This window comes from Poromitra crassiceps (genome assembly GCF_964638095.1).
Source record: "Poromitra crassiceps genome assembly, chromosome: 8".
Lineage (NCBI taxonomy): Eukaryota > Metazoa > Chordata > Actinopteri > Beryciformes > Melamphaidae > Poromitra > Poromitra crassiceps.
Window position 1 is genome coordinate 47,748,709 of NC_139629.1, and position 21,218 is coordinate 47,769,926.

General features: G+C 45.0%; 2 protein-coding genes across 3 annotated transcripts; one reads left to right on the forward strand and one right to left on the reverse strand.

The window, feature by feature from the left end:
* Positions 1 to 498: 498 nt before the first annotated feature.
* LOC310781828 (YTH domain-containing family protein 1-like) lies at positions 499 to 11,033 on the reverse strand. Of its 2 annotated transcripts, none has more exons than XM_083642461.1 (6): positions 10,600 to 11,033; positions 9,831 to 9,855; positions 6,151 to 6,230; positions 4,190 to 5,857; positions 3,262 to 3,306; positions 499 to 2,987 (listed from the first exon to the last, which is right to left on the reverse strand). In XM_083642461.1, exons 1-6 carry the CDS (start codon positions 10,624 to 10,626, stop codon positions 2,961 to 2,963), a joined length of 1,872 nt encoding a protein of 623 aa, XP_083498587.1. In that variant the 5' UTR covers positions 10,627 to 11,033; the 3' UTR covers positions 499 to 2,960. The 2 variants fall into 2 exon arrangements, with proteins under 2 accessions (XP_083498587.1, XP_083498588.1); XM_083642462.1 differs by having other exon boundaries at positions 4,186 to 5,857.
* Positions 11,034 to 15,139: 4,106 nt separating this feature from the next.
* On the forward strand, positions 15,140 to 18,820 carry birc7 (baculoviral IAP repeat containing 7; the record flags this gene model as incomplete). The annotated part of the gene is made up of 7 exons (XM_083641371.1): positions 15,140 to 15,686; positions 16,226 to 16,325; positions 16,505 to 16,586; positions 16,763 to 16,808; positions 17,402 to 17,608; positions 17,805 to 17,870; positions 18,621 to 18,820. The coding sequence occupies 7 exons, from the start codon at positions 15,140 to 15,142 to the stop codon at positions 18,818 to 18,820; spliced, it is 1,248 nt and encodes a 415-aa protein (XP_083497497.1).
* Between the last annotated feature and the right edge of the window lie 2,398 nt (positions 18,821 to 21,218).

Below are 21,218 nucleotides of genomic sequence, written 5' to 3' on the forward strand. Positions count from 1 at the left end.
CATGCAACGGTTCTGGATCCTCCGTCTCAAAGGAAGGTTGGCCATCGGAAAAACTCCCAAAACCATGCTTTAATAGTGCTGGTGTTTTCAGTATAGTCTCTACACACCACAGAGAAACAGCCCGAGCCTATTCGGTTGAAATCCTGTAGGCCGGTTTAGCCTAATATGACAACGTGACCTCCTTTGATACTGTTGAACTGGCAAGTCTAGTATTAGCATGCTATTAGCTGCATGATCAAAGCAGAATGGCAACAGGGAACAGGGGCGGGGTTCAGTGACCTTCAGCTTTAGATAAGGTCACTAGAGACGGTTGTAATCTCACACGAGGGGAAATTCAAGAGATCAAGACAAAATCATTGCTGAACGGACAGTTTATTAAGGCTTGATTTTCTTCTATAACCAAGATAGATCTTTTGAACCATTACAGGTTTGTTATGCCCATACAACTGTGTGCCTGTAAGATACTGGTAATCATGTTTTATTGTCATCTATGTCAGGTCATTGCTCCTTTTGTAGTGTTGAAAACAATATACTTTCTTGGTTAACCCGACATGTCTCTCTATTGCAGCAAAACATCTCCACACAGACAGTTATTATTATTACCATTCCTCTGCATTATAAGCCCTGCAGCAGCAGCACAGTCATTTGATGCTTCCTGAGGCACACAGCCACTCGCCTCCGCCTTCAGCTGCACCGGTCGCACAAGAGCCGTTATCGGTGAAGGAGAAACGTCCCGGTGGCCGTTCACCGTATTGCTCGGACCGACCTTGCTCTCTCAATTAGTGCAGGTGAAGGAGAGGAAGAGGAGGAGATATATAGGATCTTATATAGGATTACAAATCACTTTTCGAATTACAAGGCGTTCACTGGCCATGGGTAAAGTACATAACGCCTCTTCGAATGTCTGCGGATAAGGTTCTGAAACACACATTCACACTGGACTGGCCTCAGCAAAGTAAGCTACAGTATTTGGGGGAGGGGGGGGGGGGTGCGGTTACTGACACTGAAGATTAGAAACCATAGCGCCTCCCCCATCCATATTTTGAAAAAGCACCACTAAATATATCGTGAACTAGTCCACATTACCCACATGTGTAACCGCCACTATAGATCTATACATCTGCATATGTCTTTTTCTAATGGGAACATTTGAATTGATTGGTTACACGTAGCTACGTCAGGATTTTCAACTTTCTCACACAAACGCACACTCAAAAACCCTCCTATATAGACCAACCGGCAGTATTTCTTGATCGAGGAGAGGGAAGCCGCTGGTCTTGAACGTGCTACAACCAGTCTCCATACTGGCTTTGAATGACCTGAAATCAATGACAGGAGAAGAGGGGACACGGTGCTCGAGCGTAAACCAGAAGAACATGGCCACTCGCTCACCTCACAATCAAGCTGCAGGGTGTCTGGTATTTTTAACATGTCCAACAGACGGGCCATGCGTGGGCTCACACTTATTCAATTAGTGACGCCCTTTTGTGTAGTGTCTTTTAATTACCCAATCACTGTCATTTTCATAACATACCTGAAATGACTTTACTGTTATCATAAATCAATGGTTTCAATCTAAGACAAACAACCCAAAAAAAACACACAGAAACCACATTTCATTCTTGTTTTTTTTTCTTACTCTTGATAGTAAATCAGTTACATTAATTTTAGGTTATACATTTTTAGGCTTTCTCCATGACTATACGCTCCTACGTTAAAGCTTAGCATTACGAACGACATGATAGACTTAGCAAAACCAAATTCGAGGAAAACAAAAAAAACAAAATGAAAGGATTAAGACAGAATGATGGTGAATGGACAAATCCGTGAAACCCCCCCCCCCCCCCCCCTTTACTGGAACGAATATGCAAAAGCGACAATTTAATCAAATGTAGCAGTTACATCATTACATAACTCTTGATTATAAAACAATTTAAAATGGTGGATGCGACAATTCTCTCAGACTGGATTGCGTAACACGAACAGAATCTCCCGATGGAACGTACAAAAACCCCTTCAAGACAAGACATCGAAAGAAACCAAAGCAGGGGGGGGGAGGGGGGGGGCGTGGTGAAGGATGTCAAAAGTACAATTTTTTAGATTTCTATGGTGAAAGTTCTGCTTGTAGAGGACACGTCAGTTATTTCCTTCCATGAGGCCATTGCAACTCCTCCTCTGAAATGTCTCGAGTCCTGTGTGACTTCACACTATCCCTGATTTCTCCACACTGTCACTGTTAGAGCGGTTCTTTTCCACAAGTCACCAATAACTAGAAAACAAAACGTTAAGGCTCCAGAAAACAGCTTTCTGAAAGGAAAAAATTGTCAGTAGTCAGCCAAAAAAATAGAGATTTTGTTGATCTGAATGAAAAATAGATAAACCATTGAAGTTTTATTATCGCACACAGTTCCAAGTCCATTGCCTTTGGGGATCCTCCAACCCTGTTTGTTGGCACAGTTAAACCTCTGAAGCATGGCAATGTTGCCCCCCAGTGGACAAATAGGGGCAGGACACATCAGTTCCTGATTGTACTGAAATGTATAAAGTGGCAGATTTGTTGGTTGTTTTCTCCGTGGTGCAGTCAAACCCTGATTCAATTGGAAAGGAGGAGGAGGAGGAGGGAGGGGGGGGGGCAGGAGAGAGAAACCCAGTCTTGACGAGAGAAGAGTACGAGATGTAAGAACGGAGAGAAGGGGGCGGGGGGAGAAATCAAAAATCCAAACTAAAAAGTGTGGTGGTGGTGGGCGAAGTGATACATGAATTCAGCTTGTTATCCCTGCACAAGAGGTGGGTGGTACATGGGGCGGAAGAAAAGCACAAGTCTCGACGATGGCAGAGATTCACCGGGATTAAATAGAAAAAAAAGAAAGAAGGGCTTGGTTGTATTTTCATATTCTTCTGTCTCTGAAATCAAAAGTCCTAGTGTGTAACTGTTGATCAAGCCAAGGATAAAATGTCTTCTATTGTTTATTCCTGTTTTGGCGCTCCTGTTGGGGGAGGGAAAAGAGAGCCAACATTAGACGTGCAGATATCACATAACAGCGCAGTAAAACGCTACGATCTTGTTGAATAGAAGGTCTAACGTGATCTACGTTAAGCTGTGATCAAAGGATTAACGATTCAAATTCCCATTTGATCTTCACTGTGTCGAAGAAGGCAGACAATCGACGGCGATCACCAGGCTGTCGGCTAAAACTCAATACTCCTGGGAGGATCGTCAACGACACTGGCGAGAGAATGCGAAAAAGCCGGTTCTTTTACCTGATCCAACCGAGAGCGGTTCTGTATCGGGGCAGGTTCAAAGGTCTGTCGAGAGGTGTGGATATGGGGAAAGAGAAGGAAAACGAGAGTTAGTCTATAGCGCCGTAAAACAAATCAACGGTCACGTGATCACAAGAATGGAAATATATGCAACTCAATTCATGATGTAATAATAAGGTACACCTGACAGGTCTGCACGGGTCTGTTTTTTCAAGACCGCTCCCCTCCTCCGCAACCCACTGCTTTTTGAGCCACAACTAACTGACCGCATAATTGAGTGCCCACGCTACGCTTAAAAACTGAGAACTCCACCCAGCCACCCATTAACAAACACACAGTCCAATCAAATGACAGGCGCAGGGAGTTTCTGTGATTGGCGGAAGAGACCTTTCCCACGGGGGCCATTTTGTGTCGAAAAGGCAGGGTAAACAGTAAACACAGGTGCAAGCGCAAAACACCAATGAGAGTTTCCAACTTCCATGATTGGAATTTGGAAACCCTCGTTAGTGTTTTGCGCTTGCACCTGTGTTTGTTTACCCTGCCTTTTCGACACAAAATGGCCCCCGTGAAAAGGGTCTGTTGCCAAATTGTGCTGTGCTCATGACCATGCTTTCAAATAATTCAGTGAGCTGTATGTTTCTGTGTTTCTGTGCTTTTATTTGCTCGCTGTGTGGAAACTGTACTGCTGCTTTCTTGGCTAAGAGATCTTGCAATCTCAATGGGACTCACCTAGTTAAATAAAGGTTTAATAATAATAAAAAAAAAAAAATGTTTTCAAATGTGCCTGCACCAAGACCTGTTGCAGGACCCGCGGCGCAGGCAGGCTCACGTACACCTCTGTTGTATTCTAATCAAAAGCGACGCCCATCGTATTTTGGTCTAGTGGGAGAAATACATGGGGGAAATAACTCAAGATCATCGTACCCACCTTGCGCACCTCATCCTCTTCTTCCTGCCTCTTCTCGTAGTGGGAAAAGTCGTCAAAGATGGAGGTGGTGTGTTTGTAGCTGGTGATGATCTTGAGCACCTGCTTGGCCTTCTCCAGAGGAACCTCCTGGGTGTCGCGCGAGTTGGTCACCGGCTTGTTGTCGTTGTTCTCCAGGCGGATGTGGCGCAGTTGGCTATTGGGCACGTCCTTGACAAACAACCAGTCCACGTCAAACTTGCCCTTCCACTTGTCCTGCGCCCAAACGCCGGCGCTGGTGCCGTAGTCCACGGGCGAGCGCATCTCCGCCACGCCGCAGAAGTGGCCGCTGCCGTTGACGCTGAACAGCAGGTACACGGGGCCTTTAGCGTTCATGGCCCGGAAGGCTGAGTCCAGCCGCTTGTTGCCGTGTTCTGTGCTGCACCAGATGGAGTACTTGATGGAGCGGTGGATATCGTCCTCGGAGTAGCTCTTAATGATGAAAACACGGCCGTTCTTCAGGTTCCATTCAAACTCCTTGGGGTTGTAGCTGTGGGCGGCGCGCAGCTTGTCCAGCACCGGGTGGGACTCGCCACCGGGTCCCAGGCTGGCCGACATTGGGGGGCCGCCGTTCCCGCCGCCGACCATTCCCATCACGCCGCCGTCGAGGCCACCCTGTCCATAGCCTAAGTTGCGGTTCCGCGGGGCGACCCAACGGGTTTGGGGCGGCGGGGGCTGAGTGTGGTTCTGGTAGGGCTGCGGCGGTGGCTGGTGGTGCTGGTGGTGGTGATGGGGGGGCTGGGGCGGTAAGGCCATCGGCTGCATCTGCTGTTGCACCAGAGACTGGGGAGGGGGAGGCTGCATGGGTCCTTGCTGCATTTGGGCTTGATGTGGCATGCCGTGGGGCAGGCCGAGGGCCTGGTGGTGGTGCTGCTGCTGCTGTTGCTGCAGCAGCGGAGCTGTGGCCACTTTCGTCACTGGCCCCTTGTCCCAGGTGCCAATGTTCATGTTGTGTTTGATGGGCGGAGGAGGCAGGGCTCCCCCCAGGGCGGGCATGCCCGGCTTCACCTTGGCCTTCAGTTGCTGGGGCTTGGCGGGTTTGCTGGCGATGGCGGCCCAGGAGGTGGGCTTGGGCGGGGGCATGCCAATAGGCGTGGCCCCATTTCCGGCGGCTGCCATTGCGGGTCCGCCGATCACAGAGCCGACGGCTTTGACCCCTGAGCCCTGGCCGGTGACGTCCCCTCCGATCTTCAAGCCGACCATCCCCTGCTCCAGGCTGTTCATACCGGGGGCCTTGTTGAGGGTGTCACTGTGGAAGCCCGTCTGACCGTCGGGCAGCATCGTTCCCCCCAGGGAGCTGGGAGGATAGCTGTAGCTGCCGCCGTAGGCCGAGCTCTGAGTCTGCTGGCCTTGGGAGCCACTGGTGCCCCAGGCAGAGAAGGCCGGGTTCTCGGGGAAAAAGTTAAACCTGTGGGGGTAGATGCTGCTGCCCAGGCCCCCTGGCTGGCCAAACACCGTGTCCGGCATGAAGTGATGGTCTCCATTACTCAAGGGTCCATAGGGAGTGAGGTATGGAATGGGGGGGTCTCCACCGGTGGACCAGGGCGCCTCACTGAGGGGGTACGGAAATCCAATAGAGGGGGCGTAGTAGCTGGACAGGTATGGGTCGGTGATGGACTGGTAGCTGTTGTTCTGGATGCATGGGAAGTCAGCAAAGCCACACTATTAGCGAGTCACACGCAATTTGATTTAAAAACCACTCTACAAATTAAATGAAACACTGCTAAACTATAGCAAAATGCACCCCAAGAAAATCTTCATTTTATGATTTGGTCATGTTTTTTAAAATGAGTTTTATCTGCGTGATAAAACAAGAGATTACAAATACTCTCATCATAACGGTATTTCCACTGGTTTATTATTTGCAAACAATTTAGCAATCACAAATAGTACTTCTTAATTAAGACAGAGATGTTACGCTTTACCTGAGTTGATTGACCAGTGAGGTATGGCTCAAAGTCATTGTCGTGGACAGTCTCCTTCTGATGCAGCGAACCATTTTGCACTGCAACGAAACAAAACCCCATGAATGTATATTTAAATATAGATGTGTGGATGTCTGAGTGCATACAATTCGAAAATAGATATTCAATCTAGGGCTGGGTGATAAAACAATCAATATACTGTATAGCATGATAGACACCCACACATTAGTTCAATGCTGACATTTTCACAAATTATTGCTACCACCCAAGGTGGCCAAACAATTGTGGTATTTTTGTCTTCCTGTGTCTCTAGTTTATATTTTGGTATGATAACCCTGCAGATCTTGCAGCTTAATGATAGTTATCATTCTGTAAACAAACCTACTCCCATATAGTCCAGTAATAATGTGGGTCAACCTCTCACTAATTGCAACAAAACCAAACTCAATTGATTTTGTGTCCTCAATATGTTCTAAATTACAGGCGAATAGCGTAACATTTTTAATGAATATAGATCATCATGAAATGTCCCCCCACCTTAGTTGATAAAACATGACGAAAATAGATTTTTTTTTAATGACTGCTGACAATATTTATGGAGTGATAAAAAGAAATATCCTATATTCACTCTGTAAAAACCTTGGGCTTTTTTCCAAAGCATAAATGAGTTTTTTTAAATGCGATTTTCAGAAAATGCTTCAAGTCATAAAAGTGGTCCTCATTTGTGAAGATGATCTTTGCTGAACACAAACTTCGCTGTTTCACAAACTTTTGCTAAACCACAGACCTTATTTCCTGCATTTAACTGAAATTCCCATACAAAAACCCCCATTGACTTTACACATAAGAACCGGGAAGGGCAGGGAGGGACTATATTTTATATCGAAAAAATGTTTTGGCCACATCGTCCCAGGCAGCCCTAATTCAGTCATTTCTTTCTTCATACAGAAGCTACATTAAGTGACATTATTACAAAGATAACATTGATGAAGAATTCTGTATTAGACTTCTTTCATACATAATGTGGATTGACCCCCAGTACCTTGTCATTTTATCTGAGAATTATTCCCCCAAATAGAATTATATATCAATTTATCAAGAGAGTGGAGCCTGACTGACCTCCCTTGGATCCCCCCTATAAAGGATCCTATTCACAATATTAATTTATTTTTATTTTTCCATTTTTACAACCACAATCACCATGTTGTAGCATTGGAGTGTGGGTGTACGCGTGTTTTTTGGTGTCTGTTTTTTTTTCTTCCCCCTGTCGGAGTTTGTTCGTTCTGGTACAAAAGGAACAGAAAAGGAAACAATTTAAGAGAAGAGAAATTTGCACCAAATAAATCACGCGGCGCATCATGTCTCTGGAGATTGACCTCATTTTTCTTCTCCCTTATTTTTGTTTATTCTTTCACCTTCTGTCACTGTCCAGATCAATGTTGTGTCTGAGCTGCCATGCTCTTGTTTTTGTTTGTTAAAATCAGAAAAACCAAATAAAAATATTATAAAAAAAATTAAAAAAAAGGAGTGGAGCAAAGGGGAGTAGGGAATATTTCTCAAGTAAGCCATCTGTCTGAGTGAGTGGGCTCTGTTGCCAAACACCACTTCATTCTCTTCCTTGCCCCCTTGAACTCAACTCCCACTGGCTGTTGCTGCCAGGGTCACTCTCAAGAGCTCAGACGTGGTGAGTCTTGGACTAAACACACATCTTCACGAGCTCAACCAGACTGGGCCTGACTAAATCTAATCTGTCTGGGAAAACAGTGTCGGGGTCAAAGGGCCAGACTGAATCAGCAGTATTGAGCCCATCACAGGATAGCAGGGCTGAATCCATTTTTTTTTTTTATTACTATTATCTGTAGTGTCTACAGCAGAGTAGGGATGTCACGATACTAGAATTTCTACTTCGATACCGATACCGAGGAAAATATCGATACTCGATACCATTTTCGATACCATGCGGCGGGATGACAACACATCAAGAATCATAAAAAATAAACTAAGACAGATAGACGGACAGATGCACGCTTCTCCATAATCTAGGCCTGATCAAATTCACTAAAAACTTTGACCTTACACAGCAGATTACACCTGCTCTAGTCATCAGCCTATCAGAACACAGCAGATTACACCTGTTCTAGTCATCAGCCTATCAGAACACAGCAGATTACACCTGGTCTAGTGATCAGCCTATCAGAATACTTTGAATTTGTTGAAGCAAAAGATACCCACCAATGACAGGGAGGGAGAAGTCAGTGGTATGTTTGATTTTTCATTAAGAGAAAGCACTGCTGATATTGATAGTTGCAAATAAGTATTGTATCCATTTAATTTTTTTAGTATTGATACTATCGATACCTGTTGCAAATGAGTATTGTATCCGTTTAAAAATGTTAGTATTGACTTTTATCGATACTTTTGACAACCCTACAGCAGAGATACTAATATATATGTCAAGAGCCATAATCAGCTGACATGTGCGTGTCTACCTCTGGCCCCTTGAGACAGGCCTAACCTGGAAGTGAGTCAGACATGGCCTGCTGCCCGCTGCCAGCCAGACGTGCAGGTTAAGGGCTGAGTCAACGCCTGGCAAGGCCAGTAATAATAACACTATCAACATCAACACCAGTCCACATCAGCGAGGGACTACTAACTAACAGCGATGAAGGACCACCAGTAAATCATACCGGGGGAAGAAGGTGTGATAGGGGGGTTAGGAGCGAGACTGTGGTGGTAACCACATCATTCTAACAGCTGTTTTACATTGGGAGTCATCCACCGACCATACCACTCTCAGATTAGCGCTGGCACAGCAATAAAGCCTTGTAAGGCGTGGACTGCTGGTGATGTTAGAAAACAGACACACACACACACACACACACACACACACACACACACACACACACACACAATGTATATATATATAACTGTCAAAGCAATACTGACAGCACCAGCATTTTGCAGAGTAATTTTCAGAGATAAGCACCACAGAGAGCTTCATGTCATGGATATAATCTGTATAATCTGCCAAGACAAGACACTCATTTTGCCCACAGACCACAGTGGCTAGTCACTAGCCACTGACTAGCCCCTGTGGCTAGTGGATTCTAAACTTCGCCGGCCCTTTCATATGACATTTGGCAGACGGATGTGTGACATGCGGCGGTTGCTTTTATCCAAAGTGCCCTTACAGTCCATGGGTGCAGACATTTTTAGAACTGGTGGTCCCTGTGGGTACCAAAACCCTGCCTGAGCCTCAATGTATGTGCCAGGTTCAATCACTGAGCTAAAGGTCTACATAGTCACTATATATGCAGCCAAAGATGATTTTCGCAAGATAAATAACTTCCAAAAGATGGATAGTTAGGCTACCTGCCAAAGTGGCACATAAGAGGAGATTAACTCGCCAGCCAAAGCCAAAATTTACCAGCAGGTGTTCGCCCAGCCAGTCTGTAAATCAAGCTGTGTAAAGGCCCAGAAACACATTCGAATTCAGCTAATTTTCCAATATGTGGTGTAGACAATTGTGGATGTCAAGGCCTATCAGTGGAAAAAACAAGTGAACAACAATGATATGACTCAAAAGGCTAGGCCCAATTTACTAAACAGAAGAAAAAAAACATGTCCCTGAAATACACTATTGATTTATTGATTCAGTCCCATGATATGTAGCAACTCACCTTTAGACGCTTGTCCCTTTGATCTCTGCATCCATGTTGGATCATGCAAAGAAAAAGACAGGAGACGTCATGGTCATTTTACATAGATAGGTTTGTAGCCCACAACAACAAGCCAAACACAAGACTACTTCCTGGGCAGAAGCAATACAAAACATTTACCTATAGTTTATGGCGAAGAGTTAAAAAAAATACTTGGTAGAGACGAGATTACAACAATCAACCCTATTTATTTTTGTTTATTTTGGTATAGCGGTAACGTTAACTTCAATCACTTAACTAGCTGGCTAACGTTGCCACAATCGAAATGGCTTTCCACACGCAAATAATGCATATCACAGGCTGCAAACATTGGGCCAGCCTAAAACACCATGCAGTTATTTGTTAAAGGTTCCATGGAAACGGTCGTGTTTCAGATGTTAGCCTGAGCCGACATCTAATTATTTCACGTTAGCGATGGAATGGAACCGAATGTTAGGAGAGTGTTTTTCTACGATTGTGGCAGACTTGTGGCTTCAGCCATGGATGATTTGGACAATTATTTACATGCACACGTAACGTTACACATGTCATTCTTCTTAAATGCCCATTAAAAACATAACTGTTCCACGGATTACTGCTAACTTGCTAGCTCCATGATAGAGTAGACCCGGGCCAACGTTAGTAGTGGCTAGCTAACACTCCCAATGAATAGCCATAGCCCAATAAATCGTTAGCAGATTAGCTTAGCGTGCTAAAGCTTTCTCCAGACGAGGTGCACCGTCCTTCCTACCTGAGGGTCAATGCTTGTGGCGGACATAATTCATTAAGCAAGTCCCTGGATTCTCACAGAGCCTGAAGCTTGTGACTGGATTTCAACAAGCCCCGTGTTGTTTTGAGAACAAGTTCACTGCTCAGTTATAGTTAGCTATTTGGCTAGTTATGCCGCTTAGCTTGTGGCTAGTAGTAGTGGTAGCTTGCGCTAGCTCTCTCAGCTGTGTATTTTCCGCTGTGCACGTATCCAACTTCCACAGTTTCAAGTCTGTCGCCTCGGATTCTGTGTTCCGAAAGCAATCAAGTCCTGATAGTTTCACGTTAACGTTGTTATGTGTCGACCGAGTTGAATTTGCAGGATCTTGTGTTTCTGTCCTCGGTCGCTTTTTTTTACTTTGTCTTTTTTATTCCAGAGAGATCCCTCCTCAGTTGCGCTATACCGTGAAGCCCCTGTACTGTACACACTTCCCCAATGGCTGCCTGCTCCATCCGGGCTTTGAGCCGCTGCTGCTCTCACGTCGCTAACCGCGAGGTGGCAAAAGTTTCAAGTATCCCGAGTGAGTGACCATTAAAGTGGTGCATTAAGGTATGGAAGAAGAGACGAAAATGATGAATGAATGCAACATGTTGACGTCCAGTGGTGCTGGAAGTACTTTTAGGTGGGGGGTGCTGTAAGGAAGGGACTCTCGGTGCTGAACATTAGGATTATACTGTTGTGATGTCATTATTCAGTATCTTCTCCTTTTCTCACTCACTTTCATGTAAGCACCTGCAGCTCTCCCTTTAGTCGTTTTACACTACAACAGACAGCAACACAGGCATAAACACTGAACTTATTATTATTATTATTATGGAAAACCAGATTATGATGAAAATCAAACACTTTTGAAGAGAGAGCATAGGAAATAAGATTAGAGCTGGGAAGCACAAACTGTTTTTTAATGCATTTTGTTGGTGGTATAAACACAAGACAGCCAAATCCAACCATTTCGAAAATCCCATTTCTTGCCACCAGGGGGTGCTGCAGCACCCTCAGCACCCACCTTCCAGCTCCCTTGTTGACGTCCTATTTGAAAGTGTTATCTCGTGGTGTTTGTTGTGCCCTCCTCAGGCTCAGCAAACCATGTTTCTTTTTCAACGACCAAACAAGAGGCCATGTCTAGCCCAACATTTCGAAGGCTATGAAATCATACATTTTAGGAGGATATCCCATTCAAAAACTATATGCCTAAAGAAAAGTCAATTTAGGGCATATTATGTGAATATTATAGGCACATTACTATGATAGCATATGACAAGAGAGAGAAATATCAGGAAGTATAGAGACCACAATAAATTCACTACTGAGTACTATAGGGAAAACAAATCCATAGTGAGAGAAGGGGCCACCAGTACAATCCTGTGGCCGGTGTATTTTCTTGACTGATGGAATAATAGGCTTACTTTCCCAACATCACAGTTGGGCATCCCACTGGGGCCCCTGGGGTAGAAGAGGGGCCAAAGGAGAGAGCAGGCTCTCCAACAATGTATAATTGGGCAGAGAACGGGCCCTTGCAAATAACTCAAATTGCCACCCCAGGAATACGCTGTGTTCAAATAAAAACATTGAAAGTGGTGCCATGCCCTCGAAACCATCTCTGTCATGTTTTTCTTTTCTTTTTTGTTGTAAAATCATCTGTAGCAATCTGTAACAAAACGATTCAACATCAAATCAAAATTCATCGACATTAAATTATTGCATTGTTTAAAGTCAGTGGTCATTTCAGAACCACAGTGAAATAGACAGGTCTATTCTCTCAGGTGCTGACGCTCGTTTTCCCGTTTAAATACTTTGACTGTTACCGGATGTCAGAGCGCTGTCCATGGTTCTGATAGCTTGCTCTATGACCTCTCTTTTTCCCACATACAATAGTAGCCTAATACCCCGTTCAAGACAACTCGGACCGCCGGAAAAAATGGGTTCCGACCTGTAAAAAGTGAATTGAACGGTCGTCCAGGCCAGAATTACAGCTCGGAAATTCGGGTATCATTCAGAGCTCCGGTTTCTCCGAGTTGACGTCACAGCCACATCAAAATGGCTACTTGCATCGTTAATGATAATCACAGAATTATTATAAAGACGTTTGTTGACGTTTTAACACACAAGTTGAGTTCTTAATTATGTAATGTTAACGTTTCATATGTGTTTGTATCATCTGTGTTTCGTTCTGTGTGAAATTCAGCATTCAGCATGTTCGGTTAGCATTGTTCGCTAGTAGGTAGCTACCATGCTAACGCGGGTTGCTATAGCAACAGTTTGGGCTTTCCCCCCGAGCGGGAGGTGCAGCGTGAACGCAAATCTGTCCAGGGCGGAGGTTCCGTGTTGAAACCTCCGGCGGGCCGAGTTGTCATGAATGCGGTATAAGTAACTCACTTTTACAGTTGGGCATCCACATCCCGTCCTTTACGGGCGCGTGACCCGACTGAGGTCAACATATTTCCTGTGACCTCTATGTGAACTCTATGACTGTATATTTCTAGATGGAAGGAAATGTGATATTCAGACTGTTAGTCAATTAGCCTTGTATAGACCATTTCCACTTGACAACATAAACATTCTAAATTGCCCCTAGCTTACGTCCTGTTGCAGTCAGGAAATAAGCTGCTTTCAAACTGTTCCCTATAGGCTAGCAACAGAATTCCACTGAAACCGTCTATAGGCAGGGAATGATTTCATCAGTGTCACGCATGCGGTCCAAAAGCCTTTGGTCTGAGTTTGATCATTTCAGAACAACTCAAATCATGCTAATTTTAAATATGATTAGAATTTAAATTGGGACCCAGTTTTCATGACAGCCAACTAAGGTCAGGAAAACCTTCCGGGCCGCTCGCTGCACCAAGTAATCATACTCCCTCTCTCCACCAAGGGGCAACAGTGAGAGAACCACACCCCCCAACCCCCCCACCCTCTAAACTCTGCCAAAGGTCAAATCATAACATAGGTGTTATTTTCAGCCTCTAGGTATTTACACAACATTGGCACTAAATGAGGGTAATTTCACGTCTTGCCTAGATCAGGTTCTGCTGTTCCCCTTTGTGTAAAGTATAGTCTGACAAGCCTTATAGACACACACAGCACATAGCCTATAGCCAAAATAACTTACATCTCTAGGCTATATAGAATTTTAAATTCATAAATGTTTAAAATTTGGTCAGTAGGCTACTGAAATTCTTTAATATTGTAAAGCTGTTCACAATGTCCAGCAGAAAGCTTATGTTTTGATTGTTAAAACAACCGAAGGGCTAGATGCACAGAGCAAATCCTGCAAACATGGCTACAATTATCAACGCATTATTATCCCTCCTAGGATACAAATGCATGATCAATAGTTTTTTGTGTTGTTTTTAAAATGCCCCTATTCATTCATTCATTCAGCTCATCCAATCCTGTACTGCAGAGTGCAAAGGTCCCATATACAGTCAAATGGTCCATTGATCTCCCCTCCCAATTAGGAGGATGACAGTCTACCAGCATTTAAGAATATCCACTGTATCCCCAACAGTAAAGCAGCACAATATGGTGTTTCAGTCTGTATTGTATCACTGTAATAGATACAATAATGATAATTGGCACGGAATGTATACTTACTCTACGTATTTTGTTTACTTAGACATATTCTACTTATTTTTGCTTCTATCGCATTTACTACTGTTATTCTATGCTATGTTGTGTTCTTATTCTGCTTATTTTGCTTAATATCGCATTTACTACTGTTATTTTATGCTATGTGTGTTCTGTGAGCGAGCTACTGTAACTTGTCCCAATTTCCCCCCGGGGATCATTAAAGTCTTTCTGATTCTGATTCTGATTCTGATTCTGATTCCCTGCAGTATGTATACTGTAGTTGTCCTATCCTTCTGAAATGTCTTGGCCTACAGGATTACAGCCTAGTTAATTTTCAAAAGGGGCGGAGCGGAATGTTATTTGCAGGCTGTCATAGAGAGGCAAAGTGGAACGTCACTTCCTGCTTCAGCACTGTACCAGAGATTTTCATCCGCCATTTATTTTCCCATAGACATTTCGTAAAATGCTTATAAAATAGTTTTACTTCGTCGAACCAAACGGTTCAGCTAACGCTATAATCGGGAGAGACCATAGAACATTTCACTCGGACCAAAACTTAAAAAAACAACATTGAAAAAATATTTTCTTTAAACCCGCAATTTTTCTTACGTTTCTGGTCCCAGTGAAATGTTATGCGATCTCTCCTGTTTCTAAATATATCTGTACTGTTTGGTTTGAACCATTACAACTATTTTTATAGGCATTTTACGAAATGTGTATGGGAAAATAAGTGGCGGATGAAAATCTCTGGTACAGTGCTGAAGCAGGAAGTAGGCGGTCACTTTGCCTCTCTATTCATTCAAGGATCAATGGGCCTGCGTTCTGGCACTCTGTGACCTTTCTGGAAAGCAGCCTCATGTTAGGCCGCTGCGCAGAGCAGCCGGCCGCTCATATTATTTCAACGGTCGCGCCGCGCTCACCTTCAGTGTGCGCTCCACTATGGACGACAAAAGAGATGACTGGCACAGGACAAAAGGAGGAAGAGAAAACCCTATGGCCCAGAATGACGGGTGACAGGAGGACTATGCTGCACATCCTCGAGGAGCCTCAGATGCGAGGCGAAGGGGAAAGACTCCGAACTTTCCACGACTGGCCGGCAGACGCGCCGGTCACCTCTGGAGACCTGGCCAAGGCGGGCTTCTACTTCGTGGGCCCCGGGGACAAAGTCCAGTGTTTCTGCTGCGGAGGGACTTTAAGATGTTGGCTCCACGGGGACAGCCCGGCCGCCGAGCACAAGAGGCACTTCCCCGCTTGTGGTTTCATGCAGGGGCGAGCCGTGGGGAACATTCCGCTCCACGCTGCGCCCGGATCCTCGGACTCCGTGGACGGCCAGCTGTTGACCCAGCTCCAGAGGTTGACCGTGGACGACCAGGGGGCGGCCGGACAGGCGGTCTACCCCGAGATGGAGGCGGAGGATTCCCGGCTTACCACCTTCCACAACTGGCCCACCGGGGCGTCGGTCCAGCCCGACATCCTCGCCAGAGCAGGATTTTTCTACACAGGTGCACATTGAGGTCCACTAAGGCCTCGATGAAACCATTTCTCTTATGATCCTCTGTTTATTATTATTATTATTATTGTTTATGTTTGTTTTTTATGTGCAACATTTGAGTAGCTATCTAAATGGTCAGTGCAATGTTCAGAAAGTGACCCGTGGTCACTGCTAGAGACCCCCCATGGTCACTGCTAGAGACCCCTCTTTGTGAGAGAGGTCATGGGACAATTGTCCTGCTGAGTCATGAGGTTGGACAGAACAACCTGGACAGAGCCAGGGGCTGCGTGCACATACACCTAAAGGAGCAGATGCCACAAACTCATACAATATCCAGTCGGACATTTAGGGCCACATGTATGTGATCACAACATTTATGAGAAAATGTCCAATTGTTCATGCGAACTCAGTTTAGAAGCAGTTGCTTGTTTGTGTGTGTGAATGGAAGAGATTGTTTCTGGGCTAGCTAAATGAAATCAAAGAAGCGATGTCATGAGTGCTCTTCTGACCGGTGTATCTTCTGACCTGGTGTATCTTCTGTCCCGTCAGGTCATGGTGACAACGTCAAATGTTACCACTGCGATGGAGGGCTGAGGAACTGGGAGCCAGATGACGACCCCTGGCATGAGCACGCCAAGTGGTTTCCACGGTAACGGCTCTACCTACAGCACTTGTTACAGGCAGATATACCGAAATAAATTGACTGCATTCTGTCAATTCTTTTTGCACCGGTGATTGAAAATGTTTAGTTTTCATAATAGAGTGTGAACTGTATGTTCTTTATGGTACAGTGCTAGCACTCTTGAAATATCTCTCCGTGTTTCTCAGATGTGAGTTTCTGATCCAGTCGAGAGGACACGAGTATATCACCAACATACAGGATGCTCATTTCCACCTGGGTGAGACTGTGGTGAGAACCTTCATCCCTCTTCTGTGCTCAAGGATCTGATCTGGACACATCACACATATATATAGTCTGTTGGGTGTTCACATATGCCAGTTTAATTTGTCATTGGTAGTACATAATACATTGAATTGATTCCAACCCTTTCACAACATGAATTCTGTGTTTGATTGCTATCCTAGGGTGGCTCACAGGCCCCCACACCCAGAGAGATCAGCTCAGGAAATGGTAAGTCATATACAGATGATCTATAGATCTGAGATCTGAAACATGCTTTCCCAATCTTCCCAACCAAAATATAGTGCAGGTGACTACAGTGAGATGGCAGCCTGTTGGTTTGATGACATTACTTTTCTCTGCATGTCCTACTACAGCAACGCAGGTGGAGCAAACACTGTGCTTTGGACTGTTGGTGTTGGGTGGAGTTAGATCAACAATTAGGGAGGGAGTGCCATAAAACCACTAGACCTGCTCCTAGTTGCAGGAGATGACGGGTCATGAAAGAGCGCTTACTGTAATCAACAGAGTGCAAGAATCACAAATAGCCCACAATTTACCTCAGCTGATATAGAGAAGATGTCCGTGGGCTGATATATGCTGTTACATGCATATACTGTATGTTAATATATGCATGCAAAAGGGGGAATTCATAGCTATTTAGCATTCATTCACTGACATAAAATGCTGATTAGTATATTCAGTTCATGCCATTTTCCTTGCAAAAATAGATAGTGTGTGGCTCTTAGCCCAGTGTAAAGTTCAAGCCAATACCCAAATGATATTTAGACATTTTGTCTTCCTGACCTCTCTCTTTCTCTCAGATGTGGTCGGGGGTCTGGCGGCTTCGTCGGCCATGCTCTCTCCTGTGGTGCAGACGGCGCTCCAGATGGGCTTCGAGGCTAACCTGGTGGAGAGCCTGGTCCAGACCAAGTACCTCCTGACCGGCCAGCACTACACGTCTGTGTCTGACCTGGTCACTGACATACTGCAGGCCGAGGAGGAGGACAGACGGGGGCCACAGAGCAGAGGTAACGGCCCGCTGAACCCGGAGCATTTTCCACAAGAATCTCTTCAAATTCTTCTGGAGTCTTTTTCAGACTTTTTCTTCATACAGAACTTGTCTGTACTGTTAATCTGTGCTAAAAAAAATAGAAACACCGAAAATATCAATGTTACAGTGGATTATCAGAGTTGTTTTGTGTTTCATGTTTGTGTGCCCATCAGAGCCAGAGGTGAGGGAGGGCCCCAGCACTGGAAGTGTGAGGACACAAACGGCCATCAGAGAGAAAGGTCAGAGGTCAAAATGGACAGGATGTACAGGAACGGGGCAGCTTTTTCGGCTTGTAATACTTTATCAACAAATTTGACCTTTGAGGCAATAATTTGCTGATTTATGACTCCTCATATATCACTCCACTGAAGTGGTCGCCTCCCAAAGTAAGAATTAGCCTATAGGTGTCAAACATACGGCCCGGGGGCCAGAACCGGCCCGCCAAAAGGTCCAATCCGGTCCACAGGATGACTTTGCAAAGTGTGAAAATTGCACCGAGAAGTCCTTCAATACAATCTTTCAAGCTCAGGATTTGACACCTAATATCGATGCACTTGTGAAGCCGGCTAAGTGGTGCCAAGTTACAATATGAAGTAGCCTATTTGTGTTTTCTGTATTCATCACTAAATGGTCAACTATTTTCATTACCCTAAAATATAGAGAGTAATTGCCGTCAGTTGTAATGCACTGTTACAGACAATAGATTTGATATGATATGATAGGTATATGGTAGCTGAGATAACCCTATGTGAAACCGTGTTCTTAAAATGTACCTGTAGGCCTGATTCTTAAGAAACATGAAAATCTGAAGGTGTTGTTATTTATGTTATTATGCATTTATTTTCTTTGTCTGACCCACTTGAGACCGTATTGGGTCCCATGTGGCCCGTGAACTAAAAAAACATTTATAACCCCCGGTTATAAATGTTGTATATTATTATGTTTGCGTGTGCATCTAGTTATTTGAGGTGGTGTTGTCTTTTCAATAGTGGGGGAACCCAGTCCGGAGGAGCTGCTGAGGCAGCTGCAGGAGGAGAGGACCTGTAAGGTGTGCATGGACAAGCTGGTGTCCATTGTCTTCATCCCCTGTGGTCACCTGGTGGTGTGCAGCGACTGCGCTGCCAGCCTGCGCCACTGCCCCATCTGCAGAGCTGTCATCAGGGGCAGCGTCCGCGCCTTCATGTCCTGAGAGAGCACTGCCCCGTCTGCAGAGCTGTGGTCAGGGGCAGTGTCCACCACACCTTCATGTCCTCAGAGGGCACTGCCCCCATCTGCAGAGCTGTGGTCAGGGGCAGTGTCCACCACACCTTCATGTCCTGAGAGAGCACTGCCCCATCTGCAGAGCTGTGGTCAGGGGCAGCGTCCACCACACCTCTCATGTCCTGAGAGAGCACTGCTCCATCTGCAGAGCTGTGGTCAGGGGTAGTGTCCACCACACCTTCATGTCCTGAGAGGGCACTGCCCCATCTGCAGAGCTGTCATCAGGGGCAGCGTCCGCGCCTTCATGTCCTGAGAGAGCACTGCCCCGTCTGCAGAGCTGTGGTCAGGGGCAGTGTCCACCACACCTTCATGTCCTCAGAGGGCACTGCTCCATCTGCAGAGCTGTGGTCAGGGGCAGTGTCCACCACACCTCTCATGTCCTGAGAGGGCACTGCTCCATCTGCAGAGCTGTGGTCAGGGGCAGCGTCCACCACACCTTCATGTCCTCAGAGGGCACTGCCCCATCTGCAGAGCTGTGGTCAGGGGCAGCGTCCACCACACCTTCATGTCCTGAGAGGGCAGTGATGCCTCTTTAATACAGGTGCTGCATGAGAGGGTTGGTGGTTTCCTCAATACTGATTTTCTGTCACACTGATAATAAGCAAGGCTATTTCAGCTATTGCTGATTTTGTCAGTTTACAGAACATTTTCTATAATAAATATCTTTTGTTGGCTCATTTTTGTCTGGTCATTTTCACAGAGTGCTTGCATAGTAGAAGTAGATTTCAGATGCATAAATTAATAATGTTGGGGGGGGGGGGGGGGGGCTTGCTCAGATCACGCCCATTTCTGAACTCAACCTTCATTTTGATGTTAACTACACTCCTGTAAAGTTTTGTGACTACGTCTTGCACGGTTTGTTTTGGCACTATTGTACTAACAAAATCTGTCCAGAGAGACAGACATAAACACCTGGCCAAGTACTCAAAACCGCTTCTGTGGTGGTTCCCGCTTATACAGTAGGTGTCGCCAGGACCATATTTTGCCATCAGAACACACACACACACAACACACACACACACACACACACACACACACACACACACAGTCTCACAAGGTGGAAACAGTAGCAGCCAATGCTGTTGCGGCTGCTAAACATAATATACACAGGATCATTAAAAGAACACATTCTTTTATTAACAAACACCTATTTACATGAACACAAAGCACAGTTGTGGACCAATAGGACGACACAATTGGGTCACATGGGGCCGGGGGCTACAGAGGACACAAAATAGAGAGAGAGAGAGAAATACAAAAAGATCTTTTCCACTTTCTGTACAAAGCAAAAGAATTATCTACAAAGAGGTGGAATCTTTTTCAGTGGAGTCTAGTAACATACACAACCATCACAGGTTTCAACTCATTCCAGTCACTGGGGGGTTGGGGGGAGCGGCTGTATTGCACTGAGAGGAAGACCTATTTTTATACAAAGACTTTAGTAGCATTGCTACCAAAACACTGATTATGTCACAATATGAGGTGCGCTATGCATTTACTATCCAAACATCACCTTAGCTACAGTTACCCTACCAGGAGTGTGTAAACCTTAAATTCAAATAAGGACATTAATGACATGTAAATTATTGCATCTTGCCAATGGAAAAAATAATCAATGTACAAAGAAATGGTTTACTGGCAGAGGATCAACATAATTCTGACTGAGGCGGTCAAGGTGATTTCAGAATCATTATAGATTATTTACTGTATGCCTCGCAGAGAAGCATATCTAAATAGCACAGTCTTCACCTGAATGACAACGGAAAAGACTTGAGTGTAACATGGATAAACACACACACAGTTTACTGTTACTTGAGTGTAACATGGATAAACACACACACTGTTTACTGTTACTTGCACACAGAAAAAAGAAAAGCTCGAGACAAAACAAAACGCGGAGAATGACATTCATGTAAGAGCAGACCTGCAGCAGAAACTCAATAGCCTTTCAACTTGTACATGAACACATTCAGCACCAGGGGGCAGTAGTGATTCACAGGAACAATAAGGCAACAGGGAATCCGACTCAGTTCTGGTTGAGAGAGCAACAGATTTATCATAACAAAAGTGCTAGTAACATCACTGTGCGGACAGTCTCATTATTACCCTTAAGTACAGGAAATATCACCCATGTGTTTACTCTTGATTTAACAATGTTGTGAATAAGAGACATCCAAGGAAGATGCCAGTCAGCAGAAGGTTTTTAGTGACAGTAGAACCAGCCCGTATACAGCCAGTCGAAGACAATAGTATGCTATTATCACGTAATATGTCATTATACATCGTTACTATACAAACCCCGTAAAAACATGCTATAAAACTATCAC